Source organism: Ochotona curzoniae, unplaced genomic scaffold (assembly GCF_017591425.1).
Source record: "Ochotona curzoniae isolate NIBS_2020 unplaced genomic scaffold, NIBS_Ocur_1.0 patch106, whole genome shotgun sequence".
Classification (NCBI taxonomy): Eukaryota; Metazoa; Chordata; class Mammalia; order Lagomorpha; family Ochotonidae; genus Ochotona; species Ochotona curzoniae.
The window spans coordinates 527,130-544,090 of NW_024466647.1; the positions used below are offsets into that span (position 1 = coordinate 527,130).

Sequence of the window (16,961 nt, forward strand, 5' to 3'; positions counted from 1 at the left end):
ACATGAGAGCCAAGGATGCAGGCAAGCTGGGCAGGGCTAGACTGCATCACCCATTGGCAAGAGTCAGGATTGGGGATGGTCTGGTCCAGGTCAGGCTGCACCATCTTTTGGCTAATGTTGAGACTGGGGGTGGCCCATGCCAGGCTAAGTCAGAGCACCAGTGACCTGTGCAAGATCTGTGCTGGAAGTAGGCCCAAAAGAGGAACTAAGGGGACTTTGCTGTTATGCTGAGGTTCCCACTGGTGATTTGTAGCATCATTTGGCATACTTGTGGGCTAGGTCTGGGAGTGGGCTGACTGGACTAGGCTCCTTCGCTGGGCTGCTGCTCCTGCTGGTGAGCATGAGAGCCAGGGCAGGAGGTGGACCAAGCTAGGAATAAGGAAACAGCACCTGTTGACATTTGTGGGCGCTGGATCTGTGGGTGGGTTGGGCTGAACTAAGCCATAGCACCCATGGATGTGCATGAGAGCCAGATGGGATGTGAGATGAGGTGGACTGGACTGTTGCACATGCTGGCACACACAGGTGTCAGTTATTGGGGTTTACCCCAACCAGGCTGCAGTTCCCGCTGGTGTGTGTAAGGGCTAAGTTTGTGGTGGCTTGGGTTGGGCTAAGCTGCAGCACTGGTAGGTCTGTATGGGAGATGGGGCTGGAGGCAGAAACGATCAGGCAACTGCATTCACTGGTATGTGTGTAGGCTGATGTGTTGCAGGGTTGAACTGTACTTTGCACTAGCTGGCACACACAAGAGTCAGTTCTGAGGCCACCCGAGGGGAGGTCTCTTGGGGGACTCCCCATCTAGACTGCTGGATTCAAACTCTAGCCACAGGGAAAATCATACCATGTGTAAACTGAACTTGGAGTGCATGTTTCAGGATTGGGCCTCCTCAGGTGCTGATGTCTGTGCAGTGGACAGTATGCCCAGATGCACATAAGGGGCATGACAGCTAGCTTACCTAGGCCAGCAGTGGACATCAAGTGCCTTGTCAGGGGACAGTGAGCAGAACAGGTTGGACAGCTCTCTGGGCTGAGCTTTGCAGCAAGTATCTAGGTCTGTGGATGCACTAAGGTGGTTTGTCAATTGATAGACCTAGGAAAGGGTTTCTCACCCCTGGAGCAACGAAACCAACAATATCTCAGAACTATTAAAATTACTCAAGTAACAGCTTCAGAACATTCTACCTCATATTGGGGTCTCTAAGATAACATCAAATGACCCTCCCCTATCCCCAGGTGCTGTTATAGTTTGGCAGCAAGTTATGGCCCCCTCCACTTCTCTTTTAGATATAGGAGGGAAGGAAAAAAAAAATTTGTCCTATCTTCCTTCCTCCACATCTCAACTTTGCCCACCCTAATCAGTGGCTCACATGGGCATACATCCTTCTCAACTATGCAGAGAACATTAAATATTAAAAATTGGCTGCTGGATGAGAGACAGCATTTTTTTTAAATAAGAGCTTTATTTATTTGAAAGGCAAAGCAACAGAGAAAGTGATAAATACAGAGATATGTTTCTATTCACTGGTTCACTTCCCACATGGGTACCACAGCCAGGGCTGGACCAGGCTGATGCCAGAGCTAACAACTCCATCCAGGTCTGCCGTGTGTGTGGTAGGGGCTCAAGCACTTAGGCTATCCTCCACCTCATTTTTAGGTGCAGCAGTAGGGAGCTGGATCCAAAGTAGACAGCCAAGCCTTGAGCTGCCACTCTCACATGGGATCCTGTGTTCCAAGAAGTAGCTTAACCTGCTATGCCATGATTCCTGTGGCCCCCATTGAGTATACTCATAATGGCTCCTCTAAAGTTCCTGTATTTTAATTTCACATTCCTGATATTTCTATGCCTGTCTTAATTGACTATTTTCACCATTTTGGTTATGGATCACCTTTTTTTTTTTTTTTCCTTTGGTGATTCCTTACTCTAAATTAGTGACTTTCAATTCAGACACACTGTGAGTGGCACGTTGTGGAGTATCTTCCTTGTGTTGTGTCTTTTCAGCAGTTAAGTGCTTTGTGGGTCAGCTTCATCTCTTAAGTGCCTTTCTTTTTTCAAGATTCTTATTTATTTGAAAAACAGTGCCACAGAGAGGAGAGTCAGAGAAAGAGATCTTCCAATTGCTAGTTTACTACACAAATGGCTCCAATGGACAGGGCAGGGCCATCCTCAAGGCAAAAGCCTGGAACTCCAGCCATTTCCTGTGTGAGTGGCAGGGGCCCCAAGGACTGGGGCCATCTTCCACTGCTTTTCCAATTGCATTAGCAGGAAGCTGGACTGGAAGTGGAGAAGCTGGGACTCAAACTGGTGCTCTAAAATGGCTGATTATTTTTGAGATCTGTTATAGTGGGTTGAGAGTAGCTTTTTTTTTTTCTTAAAATTTACTTATTTATTTGAAAGGCTGCTACAGAGAAAGAGAAGAGAGGAAAGAAAGAGGAAGAAGAGAAGAAAGAAAGGGAGAGGGAGAAAGAGTAAGAGAGAGAGAGAGAACAAGCTTTGATTTGCTAGCTCATTCCTGAAATGGTGCAATAGCCAGGGACAGAGTCAGCCAAATGGATAGAGTGAGTCTTGGTTGCCCATGTGGGTGGCAGGGGCCCAAGGGTCTAAGCCATTTTCTGCTTTTTTTTCCCCCCAGGTGAATTAGCAGGGCACTGGGATTGGAAATGGAGAGTCAGGAAACAACGTTGTAGGAAGTAGCTTAACCCACTGTGCCACAATGCCAGCTGCCAGATTTTACAGGAGGCTAAGTGCACCCATCTTATTAAGCCGTGGTCCTTCTTGATCTCTACTTAATGTTCCAAAGGTTCAACAATGTCTTTGGCTGAACAGATGTTGATACTTCCCATGCCTGTGTAAGTTCTGGGAAATGTTAGGCTTTCAGCCCTCCCATCCTTGTCTGGCTTTGTGCAATTCTATGCATGCCCATTTAGTATTGAGCAACAGACTCAAGGGGACTATTATGCAAACTTCTGCAGCTCTCCCGGACTGGCTCCTTCTTTTCCAATATACTTTGCCACAAATTCTAGCTTCCTTGTCTCTAAGCTATAAGCTATTTCTTCAACTCACTGATTCTTGCCCTGTGTCCCACCAGTCTCTCCTCTCCTTGCTGGAGTTAGGCATCAGCCTCCAGGACTGACCTTGGTTGTTTCCTTTCTCCTCTGTTTAACACTGCTATGTTGTATCCACTTTCCTAGCTGTTTATAGTGGGAGGGCAAATATGATACTAGTTACGCCAGCTTGGTCAGAAGGAAACATTTTTGAATCATCTTACCAACATATACACAGTTGCAGTGTGGGCATTTGGCAGATTAAGACACATTATGAGGTACCTGTCCCATGCTAGGGTGCCTGGGGTTGAGTCCCAGTTCTGCTCCTGATTCCACTTCCTGCTCATGTGCATTCTGGGAGGCAGTGGTGATGGCTCAAATTAATAGAGTCCCTGACCTCCATGTGAGAGACCTACACTGAGCTCACCGCTCCTGGCTTTGGCCTGGCCCAGTCCTCACTGTTGGGAGCATTTGAAGAATGAATTAGTAGATAGCATATCTCTGTCTCTGCCTTTCAAATGGCAGATCTCATAATACACAGGGGGAGAACAGAGCAGAAGTACTGTCGCCCAAGAAAAAAGTGAACTAGTTATTACTAAATTTTTCAGCAGGAATGGTGGTGAGGGGACGAGAATACCTACAGCCTTGGCACAGGAATGTGGCCAGAGCAATGGGAACCAAAAGGAGTACGTCGTTTTTGTCTTCTACTATGGCAGAGAAGAGTAACAGTGCATATATAAGGCACAAGGAAAGGCAGATAGCTCAAAATATTAAAAGTATAGTTAAAATAAGTATCACTTAACGTCAAAAATCATTTTAGAATAAATACTGCAAAACAGAAATTAGAGGCTTGGCTAGGCAAGTATGGAATGAGTCAGTTTTGGAACTATAATCTGAAAGAGAGGAGACAAAATGTTGGGTTCACTTGGGAAATTTAGGAAGCGGGGATTGGACAATCTTCAAATGGCAAAAAGGTGAGGGTGCTGGACTATGGGAAATTCAGCACACAGATAGAAAGGGGACTGGTGAGGTGAAAATATCTGTGACAGTTTTGATGCATAACAAATTCAATGAAAAATAAGAAAAGTATGAATATATTTAATAACAAAAATGGTTGTGACAAACACCTACAAAACCAGTGTTACATATTTTCTAGCTTGCCAATTAATTATAGTAAATTTTTAATTCCAAAATGACTTCTGTCACATTATAATTATCTGGGCTACATTTTCCTGCCATCTGCTGGTGTAATTTAAAGAAATAAAGCTCAATTTTAATTTTATTCTAAGCAAAATATAATTAGAAGGATAAATCAGCGTTAAAAATAATGTATTCTGGAATCAATTATTAAATTCTAATTTATCTACTATTTTTGTTTTGTTGGTGAGCATGCTTCTTTCACATTCCTATCAACATGAACAGTCAAGAACTGATTATATTGTTTGAGCTTAACAATATCTTTTTACAATGGCTTAGGGTAGATGTTGTCACTACCACCATTCTAGGGAGAAAGCAATTCAAGTGAAGTACTGGCTCATCAATAACACATGGTTGTGATGGGGTGACCCTACCTTTTTTTTTAAAGATTTATTTATGTTTATTGCAAAGTCAGATATACAGAGAGGAAGAGAGACAGAAAGGAAGATCTTCCATCCGGTAATTCACTCCCCAAGTGACCGCAATGGCCAGTGCTGTGCTGATCCAAAGCCAGGAGCCAGGAACTCCCTCCAGGTCTCCCACACAGGTGCAGGATCCCAAGGCTTTGGGCCGTCCTCCACTGCTTTCCCAGGCTACACAGGGAATTGGATGGAAGTGGAGCAGCTGGGATTAGAACTGGCGCCCATATGGGATCCCGGTGTATTCAAGGCGAGGACTTTAGCCACTAGGCCACGCCACCAGGCCCGACCCTAACTTTTAATTCAGCTCTCTGCTCTCTGACTGCATCGCTACAGTTTTTGAACCACACTATGCATTTCCTTTTGGCAATCGGTATTCTCTCAATTTGGACTGTCATATTGAGTGGTCAGTAGATGTAACAGGCCAATGTGTATGAGTCCTTTATATAAGAGTGTTGAAAACCATGTTCTAGACTTAAACAGAGATATGAGAACTTTGATTCCTTCCAGTTTGCCACTTTTTCTTTTGAATTTTTTTGATATTCCATGACTAGGCGTGATGGCTTCCGCTAAAGTCTCATGACAGCATTCACTGTTAAAATCTTACTTGTATTTTGCCTGTCCTGTTTGTTTATCAGGTCCCCCCATGCCTGAAACGCCCCACGCTCAACACCCAGGAAACAAGAAGCATGGACAGGGAGGTGGTGCTAGTGGCCACAGGCATGCAGGGGAGGCCACTACAACAGCTGTGGACAGGGGTGGGAGGAGGCAGGTGCTGCCTGAGAGAGAGCCTTCCCCCAACCACAGCACGGCAGGCCCCGCCACGGCTTTGAGAAGGACATGGAGACTAAGGAATGAGGGACCACTGGAGGAAAAAAAAACCAGCAAGGAGTCTTCTTCCAGTTCCTGCTCTTGCTGACACTCCAGCTGCTCCGTGAATCACAGGAACCACCCGGCCTATAGAAGCGGCCCCTTGAAGGTTTCTCCGCTTATCACAAGCCAAGGAAGCTTACTGGTTAGGTAGGTTCCACTTCGCTGGCTGCCACTGTCAGTGGGGTTGAAGCTTCTGGAACCTGGTCCCCCAACCCTTGTGGGCGACCCCTGCCCAGTAGCCTGGAAGGTGTGGCTTAAGCCTAACCTTCCCCATGGCTTGAAGCACAGCTTCCAGGACTACACATGGAGCGTGACCTCCAACATGGCTGCAAGGTTAATGGGAGTACATCTGGAACATGACCTCTGACATGACCGGAAGATCTAGGGAAACAGACCTGTCCTACAGCCAATTGCAACATCTTTAGAGGGTGTGAGGTCTGCCCTCCCCTTCCTTACCCTTTAAAACCTGTAACCTGTGCATAATAAGCACTTCTCCCCCGCCCCCCAAGACCTGGGTGATGACAAGGACTTTTACATTTTGAAGATTGTTTAAAAAAAGGATGTGATCCTGACCATGTAAAGCCTAAACCATCCAACATTTTAGTCAATGCTTAAGGGAAAGGTGTGCTGACTCCTGCCCTGGCTTCTTCCGGAAAGTCCCGGTGGGGCTGGATGTGGTGCTCCCGCTGGGAGAGGGGTCCACCTGGGGGCTTATGCTTGCCCCGCAGCGCCTCCAGAGCCTGCAGAGATGTTCTCCGGCGCCCTCCCACCCCAGGCCTGCCCCTCACAGCCTCTCTAGCCTTGGAAAGTTGGTCACATAAACATTTTTAAGCAGGTCAGATAAAACAGGACTAAAAATAATCCTAAAGCTTCCAGGACTATTTTTTGAGTAGGAACAAGTGGTTTCTTGATGGATTTGGTCACTTTTGATTTCCCTCTTTGACCCTCAAGACCTTTATGGATATTTCTAGGCTCTACGGCAAAGCCAGATTCTGAGAGATGAGCCCTTGCTGTATTAACCACATCCGTTTCAAGGGTGGAATGACCAAGAGCAAGCTTCCATCTATCTGCCTGTTTCAGAAGAACTGGGATCAGAGCAGGCGGAAGCCAGGAGCCCGTGTTCCTGTGTCATCCTCCCTGGTGGAGAAGCAGGCAGCTGAACTCACACAGCAGGCTGGCGGCAAAAGCAGCAGCTTAACGGACTGCACTGCACCTGCAGCCACCATTTGTTAATGTGGAAAGGCAGTATGGATGAGACCGTCCACCAATACATGAAAGAAACTACTGGATAGGTAGGATTTGCTTGGTATATCTGATTTTTTCCCTTTAATGAGTACTTTTTTACTATTAAAAAAAAAGGTGCACAAAAAGAACCATAGCTTACTAAAGATTATACAGTGTTTATGGGTTTTTATTTGGACTTCCACGGCTTGCTATAAGACAGTCATTGTACTACTGAAAAGTAAGCTGCCATAAAAATACTGCAGAGGGCCCGGTGCGGTGGCCTAGCAGCTGAAGTCCTTGCCTTCAATGCACTGGGATCCCATATGGGCGCCGGTTCTAAAATCAGCTGTTTCACTTCCCATTCAGCTCCCTGCTTGTGGCTGGGAAAGCAGTCGAAGACGGCCCAGAGCCTTGGGACCCTGCACCCAAGATTGGCACAGCACCGGCCATTGTGGTCACTTGGGGAATGAATCATCAGATGGAAGATCTTCCTCTCTGTCTCTCCTCCTCTCTGTATATCTGACTTTGTAATAAAAAATAAATATTTAAAAAAACACTGCAGAAGTGCCAGCGGCCAGTACGGTGAGAGGCAAGGGCTCAGCCCTGTCACCTCTTGTATTTTACACCAGCTCACAGCATTAACAGCGGCCTGGGTCACTGTGCAGTGGACAAGTCATCATCCAGCCCCCAAACAACCCTGCGGAGGAACAGACTCGGCCTTAGGGAGCCCGAGGGCGCAGCTGCCCATCTAGAACCTGACCTCCACGTCCTCCTCCCTGACATTCAAGGTCGCCAACTCTGCCCCTCGCACGTGCAAGGCACGGAAGCTCGCAGCTACCAGTCTATTCCCCGAAGCGGCAGTGCCCACAGCGCGGTCCGCCCCCTCCCGCGAGCCCCCGCACTAACCTGACCAGGTCGGTCATGCACGAGCCCACCACTACCACCGCGGCCGCCTCCTCCTGACACTGACGCCCGGGATCCCCACACGACGCCATGGCTAAAGGTGCAGTGGGGACACTGATCTTTCCCCTCTGACCTTCGCCCTGCCTCGCCGCTCCAGCCCCCTGACGCCCCTCTCGTGGGCCTCCCAGAGGCCGGGGCGGGTTGCCCACTCCGATGCCCGACCTAACCCTGCCCACCATTTGTCCCCTTATCCTCTAAGGAAATGTTTTCCCCGCTCTTTCCCGGTACGGAGGCCCCTCTGGACGGCTACTGCGAGACTCTGAGGCGCGCGCCAACCCGAGAGACTGACGCCAGAGGCGGGACTTTCAGGCACGGCGGGGACGCCTTCCGCAGCGACCGGCGCGGGGACGCGCACGCCGCCCGGCTTCTGGGCCGCCGAGGGGGCGGGGCAGGACGTCCTAGGGGCGCGCACGCATCCGGCCCGCGGTGCGCGCGCAGGTCGATGCGTCGGTCGGGGGCGCGCTCGGGTAACCTGTACCTCACGTAGTCGCCGGTTACCCATCGGACTGTTAAGTTCCAGGTACCTGGACTGGGGCTGGTGCGGGGAGGTTGGATCCCGAGTCGCACAGGTGGCGCTGAGTCATGGTTTAAATATGGCCAGCGGACTCGCCCCCTCTTCCTCCTGAGAAGGCCCGCTTCCACAGATATCCCCCTCAGCCCGGTCGTGCCGGTCCCCTCACGAACGAGCCACCCAGGCCAGAGGCTTCCTCCTCTTTCTTCATATCTAGTTCGCCTAACTCCCCCGCCTGGACCCTGATTCAGCCCGCGGGATTAATTCCTCTCTCCCTGCTTTCTAGTTCGATGAGGGAAAGCATACAATTTGGGAGACGGAAAATGTCCCCTTATAATAGACGACTCCTAGCAAGGGGTGGGCATTCTTTAGGTCTGAGCTGGCAGGTTTTTCTTTGAATGTTGTCCCCTGGAAAAATTGCGTCCCTTGTGTAACTTCCCTCGTGCGCTGCGTGACGTTGACGTGACGCAGCAGGACGCCACCCCTTTCCGTTCCATGACGTCAGCGGGGGCACATGTTTCCGTGTTTGTCATCCTGTCTTAATTGCGAGAGGCTGGATTGGGCTTTAGACGTCTTTGTAGTCCCCGAGCCGCCCATCAGTTGACCTTACATGCTCCTCGCTTGGGGCAGTGGACACGTGATAAAAATCGCGTTTTTACATTTTCTTCAGCAACACATCACCATTAGGAAATACAAATCTAAGAGCGTGCGAGGGAGCCTGGTCACCACCATAATTTTTTTTGAAACCTATTTGAGGTTTGTGGTAGTGTTAAAAAAAAAAAAAGGAGTGTGCTCTGCCTCCCTGTCCTCAGCTCATCACAACAAAAGGCCATCTTGTTTGTTATTCAGAGATCTCTGATTTGGGGGTGGATGTAGCTTTATTCTTAAAAAATCACGTTTCCCTGTGGTTCAAACATTTGAATGTGTCCTGAAATCTTGGCACTGCTGAAACATCACATATGGCTGTTCTGGAAATCAAGACAGATTCTTCCTTTTAGCTGTGGCCCCCAAACCACACCTAAGTCAGTGGCTGAATAGGAGAGGGCCATTGTCTCGTGGAACGGTTTCTTTCTGTACTCTTGACTATTCGGTGGGTGCCACAGAAGGCCGACAGCCGGTCTAGTTTGTGTCTAGTTGGGAAGCCCTCGTTCATTTGAATTCATGCCTTGTCTGTTTATATTTTACAATCTCTTTTAAATCATTTGGATGCTTTTCTGTTTGGTGCTTGCAGTTGTCAGGTGTATTTGGTAGGAAGATGGGTACAGTGGACGTGGTTTCTGATGCTGTTGGCTTGTGGCTTTGAATATTATTCTGTGTTGCTCAGCTGCAGTTTTCTTACCTGTCAATTTAGAATGATAACATTAACCAGGGATCTGGGTTATTGGGGTGGGAAATGAACAGTTGAGTGGTAAATATAGTGCCATTAATAAGTAGATGTTCAGAATGTATTTCTGTTTCCTTTTTTTGTGGAAATGAGAGGTCAAAATAAAAGGACTAAGGGGGGGAAAAAACCCTAGAAGAATAATTTGGTCATGTAGATGAGATCTTTTGTTTTTTCCAAGATGGATATTTTTGTGTTTTTTGCTTGTGGTCTAGATAAGCATCACCTCAAGAACTGTGACATCAGCACGTAGACATGAGAGTGGAAATGTTGCAGAATAGAAGAAAAAAATAGGTTTCAAAATGGGAACATGGGTTAGTATACTGCTCAAAGACAAGGTATAACAGTTACCTATATCATCAGCAAGATGTGAATTAAAGCACTTGCTTTATACCCTCGTTGTGAATATCAACCGCAATGTGTGTGGAAGCTCTTTATAATTGAGGAAGTGTTACAAAATGTGACTTTGATGATTTATGGCAGAGTGCACTTGATGTTGGCTCCTTGAGATGATGCTTTAGAATGGTGATGAGAAAAGATGTGTTAAGGTATTGGAAGTTGAGCTTGTTTGATATTTCCTGAAAAATAAAGTAGAAAGCTTTTTCTGCCTCAGGTACTTCCTGGGTGTCATCACTTTATAGGGTCGCAGTTTTACTCCTTTTTGAGTGCTGACTTCAATCCTTTGTTACTCCCAGAAAACAGAAATTCAAACCAGGTCTAGTTTTTACATTTGTTTTAGCAGGAACTTGCAAAGTGTATTTTAATATGTGCAAACTAGACCCAGAACATCAGTTACTTGTAATTTGCTGGAAATTACTTTGCTTTTGATGTGGGATTAGCCTTTCAGATTGAGGAAGAAAATGTTCGTTTGAATTGACTTATTCACCTCTGAAAGTAGAGGCTTTCATTCAGAAATCTATTCAGAGGAATTCATGTGCTCCTTCACTTAGCCCCCCAAATTTCCATGTAATTGAGATATGATTTGTTAGTTTTACTTCTGTATTTTTATGTGTACGGATTCCTTTACTGTGTGTTGCTTAATATCTGAATGGGTGTATGTTTTTGTTACTTCATTCAGTAGAATTTGCTGTATTTGTTTTTCAAATTGTTCCATATCTGTTCCCTTTACCAGATTATTTGAGAGATTTTATCTTCTCTCCCTACTTAAATATTTCTCTAGCTTTTGTCCCTTTATCCAGTCATTTTTTAAAAGTGTGTATTGAATGCTTAGTATGTAGTAGATACTTTTGGTAAATACTAGCGAGCAAGATAAAATTCTTGCAGGGGGAGAGAAGCACATAGGCAGATAGTTGAATACATTGTAGGGGTCAGTTTTCAAGGGACGTTTATCAGCCATACCTAATTCCTAGTAAATAATGATTACAAATAATTACACTTGTCCTAGAGTTTCAGATGGAATTATTAGTCAAATTCCTACCTTTTGTGGGGATATAGAGGATTCCCAGTGGAGTGTGTGTGTGTGTGTTATGGAAGAGGGTTGGGTAAGCCAGTTGATTCCAGTGGGGTGACAGTAAGGAAATGAGCGTTGGAAAGGAGATATTTGTATTGTAAAGGTTTCTTTTGTTCCAGATCAGTGGTATAGTCCCTGTACCAATGGCAGAGCACTGGGAGTTGGTCCTCCTGGAGATTCATTGAGAGTAGTTGCTCTGCGGAGGGAAAGTGATGGAAAATGCTGAGTGCTGTGCAGTCTGTGGGAGGTTGCTATACCTGGTTCCTTTGTAAACTCTGAGGACCAATTTTTTTCCCCTTTATTTTCAGTGGTGATTGGCAAGCTGAGTTGAAATGTCCCCAGAAGTGGCCTTGAACCGTATTTCTCCAATGCTCTCCCCATTCATATCCAGTGTGGTACGGAATGGAAAAGTGGGATTGGATGCTACAAACTGTTTGAGGATAACTGACTTGAAATCTGGGTATGTATGAGAGCTAATTCTGTGAATTTTTCAGCACCAGTCAGCCTTTCCCTAATGATAAACTGTCCTAACAAGATTCATAAAAATCAAATACCATGAAATTCGTCAAGTCATGATCTCTTCACGTTAAGTTGGTTTTATGTAACTCTTGATATTTTGTGTTTAAAGTGATTTTGTTTGTGTTGTGGGCCAGTGCTTTATGGTCACAAGTTCATGCCTTTTTTTTCTGGCTCCTGAAACCATGTAGCAAGTGGGTATAGTTTGTGGACTGTGTACCATGTGAGTTTTAGCCAGTCTGGTTTTCATTCACCGGCTTCTTGTTATAAGAACTAGCTTTGGTGATTCTGAATTTGACAGCATTTGATAATCTCTTGCTGTAGAAATTGTAATAACTAGCCAACATGAATCACATTCTTCACAATGGGGTTCAAACAGCAAGATGTCACACCTGGAAATATTGTGTCAAAAAACCCCAATAAATTTAGAGTTACAGAAAACTTAGAAAAGTACTACAGGAAATTAATACATATAATATTGTTCATTGTTCTAGAGGCCCTATTTGAATAGTGTCAGTTTCCCCATTCCCGTCCATTTTTTGATCTTGGCCCAAACTGGAATACCAGTTGTGCTTAGGTTTCCTCAGCTCCCCACTCCGTGCAGCCCCCCAGTCTTTGTCTCTCAGAACCCGGACAATTGTGCAGAGAACTGGATGCAAACTTTTTAAAATGTCACTGTGAGTTTGTCCTAATTCCAGGGTTCTTCTGAAAGTTTTTGGAAAAGCAAACTCACTTCTTAATTCCATTTTCCACAAAACTTTTGAATTCTTCTCAAGCTTGTATTTGCTTTTCATTTGAGTGAAAATGTATTTTTCCCTCAGAACACTGCAGATATATTGTTGTAGCTTTCTCAGTGCATCAGAAAAAGGAGTGTGATGGCCCCTGGTCTTTATTGTTTGTTGGTTTTTTTTGTTGTTGTTGTTGTTTTGTTTTCAAGATTTATTTGAGAGGCAGAGTTACAGAAAGAGAGGGATAGATAGAAAGAAATCTACCACTGGTTCACTCCCCAAATAACCACAATTGTGGTTGGACCAGGAAGAAGCCAGGAGCTTCATTCGGGTCACTCATGAGGGTGCAGGGGCCTAAGCACTCGGGCCGTGTTACACTGCTTCCAAAGCACGTTAGCAGTGAGCTGGATCAGAAACACAGCAACCTGGATGCGTGGGATGCAAGCATTGCCACAGGCAGCTACTAGGCCACAATACCTATCCCATCTTTAGTGTTTGTTACCTTTGATATCTCAGATAGGTATCTTCACTGTGAAGTTAGCTGACTTTTCCTTTGTGCTCAGTGAGAGTCTTGCAGAATGGTGCTTCGCGGTTATGCAGAGATCCTGCTTTTTTTTTTTTTTAAACCAGACTTTTGTCCACCATCTGGAGCATGAACTGCCGGTTCTTGCCCACGGTAATTATTACTCAGGTGTTTGTGTAAGAGTGCTCTTCCATTTCCCTCAGGCCTCCTATGTGTATGAATTTGAGTCCTCCAGCAAGGAAGCACTGTCCTTTATCCTCCAATTAGTTTTTGTCCAATTATTTATGTCAGTATGGAATTTTAAGTATTATATTTCAGATACAGTCTTTGGTTTACTGTGGGATTTTCTGACATTATGATGGTACAAGAATAATTAAAGCACTCTGTAGGAATGATTTTTACTTTACGGCTGGAGTTTGGAACTTGTGGCCAGTGATGGGAGGCAGACACTCTGCCGGTATGAACAGCATCGGGTACCCCAGCTGCCAGCTGGTTCCGGGCTGCAGAAGGCGAGATGGTGCTCTGCGCTCTAGAATGTTGTGAAGGTGTGCTATGCAGGGGCTTCCTTATGTTACGTGTCTTTCTGACTTAATGATTTTGTGTGTGGGAATGTTACCCCAGCGCTAAGGAGCATCCAATTGTCATTTATTTTCTCATTCAGTTGTTCTAGCCTTTGTTGTTGGGAGATGTGTCAGTTGACTTTTTTTAAAGATTTATTTTATTGGAAAGGCGGATATACAGAGAGGAGAGACAGAGAGGAAGATCTTCCGTCCGATGATTCACTCCCCAAGTGAGCGCAATGGCGATGCTATGCCGATCCGAAGCCAGGAGCCTCTTCCGGGTCTCCCACGCGGGTGCAGGGTCCCAAAGCTTTGGGCCGTCCTCAACCACTTTCCCGGACCACAGGCAGGGAGCTGGATGGGAAGCGGGGCTGCCAGTATAGAACCGGCGCCCATATGGGATCCTGGGAGTGCAAGGCAAGGACCTTAACCACTGCTCCATTGCGCCAGGCCCAGTTGACTTTTTTTTTAAAAAAAGATTTATTTATTTTTATTGGAAAGGCAGATTTACAGAGAGGAGGGGAGACAGAGAATAAGATCTTCTGTCTGCTAGTTCACTCTCAGGCTACTGCACCAGGTCCAGTTGACTTTTTTTTTTTTAAGTTTTATTTTTATTGGAAAGGCAGATATATATAGAGAAGAGACAGAGAGGATGATCTTTATGCTGATTCACTCCCCAAGTGGCTGCAAAACTGGAGATGAACTGATCTGAAGCCAGGAACCTGGACTTTCTTCCAGGTCTTCCCACTTGGGTTCAGAGTCCCAAGGCCTTGGGCCATCTTGGACTGCTTTCTTAGGCCATAAGCAGGGAGCTGGATGGGAAGCAGGGCCGCTGGGATACGAATCGGCGCCCATGTGGAATCCTGGCATGTACAAGGCAAGGACTTTAGCCACTAGGCTACCACACTGGGTGCCCCTGTTTTTTGAATATGTGTCAGGTGACTTTTTTTTTTTATTACATTTGATTTTATGACACAGTTTCATAGGCTCTGGGATTCCCCCAACCCCTTTCCGTACCCACCCCTCATGGTGGATTCCTCCACCTTATTGCAGTATTACAATTCAAATCCAGCCATAATTCTTTCATTGCAAGCATGTGCTTTGCATAGTGTCCAGTATCTTTTTGTCCAGATAAATTCGACAGTTTCTTGGGCAGACCTTCTCTGGTCTGAAGGCAGAGCTGGCAGAATATCGTCCGGACCCATTAAAAGCTGCAACATAACATCAACAATGGTTTACAAACTTATGGAGTTAATTGACGTGGTATTGAGTGACCGATATGATTAGAAAATGCAAGTTCTTAGCCATATCCTGTGATTACTTCATTGACATTTCAATTTTACACAACTTTTGTATAAGGAGAGTGACTTTTTTTTTTAAGAAGTTACTTATTTTTATTTAAAAGGCAGATTTACAGAGAGAAGGAGAGGTAGAAAGATCTTCCACCTACTGGTTCACTCCCCAAATTGCCACAATGGTCAGAGCTGAGGAGATTGGAAGCCAGGAACTAGGAGTTTCTTCTGAATCTCCCCCATGGATATATCGTCCCAAGGGTTTCAGCCATCCTCTGCTGCTTTCCCCGGCCATAAGCAGGGAACTGGATAGTAGAAAACCAGTCCCATATGGAATCCAGGACTTGAAGGTAGAGGATTAGCCTGTTGAGTCATGGTGCCGGCTTCTGAATGTTTTCTTCCTAGAAATGTTTAGTTGACTATCTGTTGCCTTTCACGTTCTGCTATTTTTTTTTTTTTTTTGACAAGGCTATAGATTTGGATGTAAGGGTTTAAATTTATGTTTAGTGAAAGATTAAGTTGGGAAGAGATACAAAGATCTGCTACTGGGGGCAAATATTGTTGAGTTGCCACTTGTTGTGCTAGCATTCATTATTGGAGTGGTGCCTGTTAGTCTCTTCCGGTTCACTTCTGATCCAGCTTCCTGCTCGTGCACCTGGGAATGTGGCAGGTGATGAGCTAAGTGCTTGGGCGCATGTCACTCATGTCATTCAACTTCATTAATCAAATACTTACGGAGCATTTACCGTTAGTCATTTTGCCGGATGGAGTTTCTTGCTCCTGACTGGCTTGCTCCAGCTTGTGCTGTTGCCGACATTTGGGAAGTGAACTAGCAGATGGAAGATTGCCTCCCTCTCCCTTTGACCCTGTGACTTTCAAATAAATAAACATTAAAAGACCTGTTATTGTCTTCAACTTCATTAATCAAATCTTATGGAGCATTTACTGTTAGTCATTTTGCCGGTGTTCAGCTGTCTTTGTTCTTGTTGAAGAAAAATAATGTGGTGGAAAGAATTCCTGTAGAGTTGATAGGAAGGCTTTAATATTCTTTTTTGTTATGTTACTTTGAATGTAAAAATTAACAGTACACATTAGGGGATTTATGAATAACGTGTCATTCTGGAAATAGCCAGGGATTGGGAATTGAAGCTTTTTCCTTTCATGGAATTAAAATTTTGTGCCATTTAGTCAAGCAGCTTGTGAAGTGCTCCCACGTGTAAGTGGGAGCTTTTGCCGTACTTTCCATGTTTCTTTCTTTGATTTTAAGTTTTTCTTTCTGCATTGTTCTCATTTCTTTCTTTTTTTAAAAAAATTTCAAACTGTTGATCTTAAACTCTTTGACTCAGTGACATTTTTCCTAATCTACCTGATTTTCACTAGATTCTGTCTTGGCCAATCTTGCATTGTACTGTTAGACTCACGTATACCAGGGATCTTTTTCTTCGTCATTTTAAGTGTATGATTCTTACGTCTTTGTAACCAGAGATGGTTCTCATTGAATCACTGGGTCTCAATTTCTTAAGTTAGCATATGAAATGATTAAAATTTTACCACATCAAAAATCCTATGAAAACACCCAAATACCCATTAGCTGACAAGTAAGTTTACAAACACAATGTATCAAAAATATCAAATATTATCCTACCCTGTGAAAGACTGAAGTACTTATTTATGCTACAGAATGGATAAAGTTTATCCATTTATGTTAAGTGAGAGAAACTTATGGGAAAAGGTTACATACTGTATGATTCCATTTATGAAATATGTAGTCCATAGGGACAAAGTAAATTAGTGGTTGCCACGGGCTTGGGGGATGAAAAGTACCTGATGGCATGTATGGGATATCTCTTTTTTTATGCAAAAATGTTCTAAAAGTAGGGCCCGGCGGCGTGGCCTAGCAGCTAAAGTCCTCGCCTTGAACACACCGGGATCCCATATGGGCGCCGGTTCTAATCCCGGCAGCTCCACTTCCCATCCAGCTCCCTGCTTGTGGCCTGGGAAAGCAGTCGAGGACGGCCCAATACTTTTGGACCCTGCACCCATGTGGGATACCCGGAAGAAGTTCCTGGATCCTGGCTTTGGATCGGCATAGCATCGGCTGTTGCGGTCACTTGGGGAATGAATCATCGGACGGAAGATCTTCCTCTCTGTCTCTCCTCTCTGTATATCTGAATTTCCAATAAATAAATAAATCTTTAAAAAAATGTTCTAAAAGTAGGTAGTGGTGTTGCTTGCATAAACAGTGAAATGAATTGTGTACT

At 45.1% G+C, this 16,961-nt stretch overlaps 2 protein-coding genes across 2 annotated transcripts in view; one reads left to right on the forward strand and one right to left on the reverse strand.

Moving 5' to 3' along the window:
- Window positions 1-7,780, reverse strand: part of LOC121166282 (ribokinase) — a 91,410-nt gene extending 83,630 nt beyond the window's left edge. Inside the window, exon 1 of the mRNA XM_040995411.1 lies at window positions 7,662-7,780. Within this exon, the coding sequence (XP_040851345.1) occupies window positions 7,662-7,750 (89 nt within the window). The 5' untranslated portion in view covers window positions 7,751-7,780. The remainder of the gene's footprint in view (window positions 1-7,661) is intronic.
- Window positions 7,781-8,137: 357 nt separating this feature from the next.
- LOC121166283 (BRISC and BRCA1-A complex member 2) overlaps window positions 8,138-16,961 on the forward strand; it is a 418,479-nt gene continuing 409,655 nt past the window's right edge. The window contains exons 1-2 of the mRNA XM_040995412.1: window positions 8,138-8,238; window positions 11,390-11,541. Coding sequence (XP_040851346.1) covers window positions 11,414-11,541 — 128 coding nt within the window. The 5' untranslated portion in view covers window positions 8,138-8,238; window positions 11,390-11,413. The remainder of the gene's footprint in view (window positions 8,239-11,389; window positions 11,542-16,961) is intronic.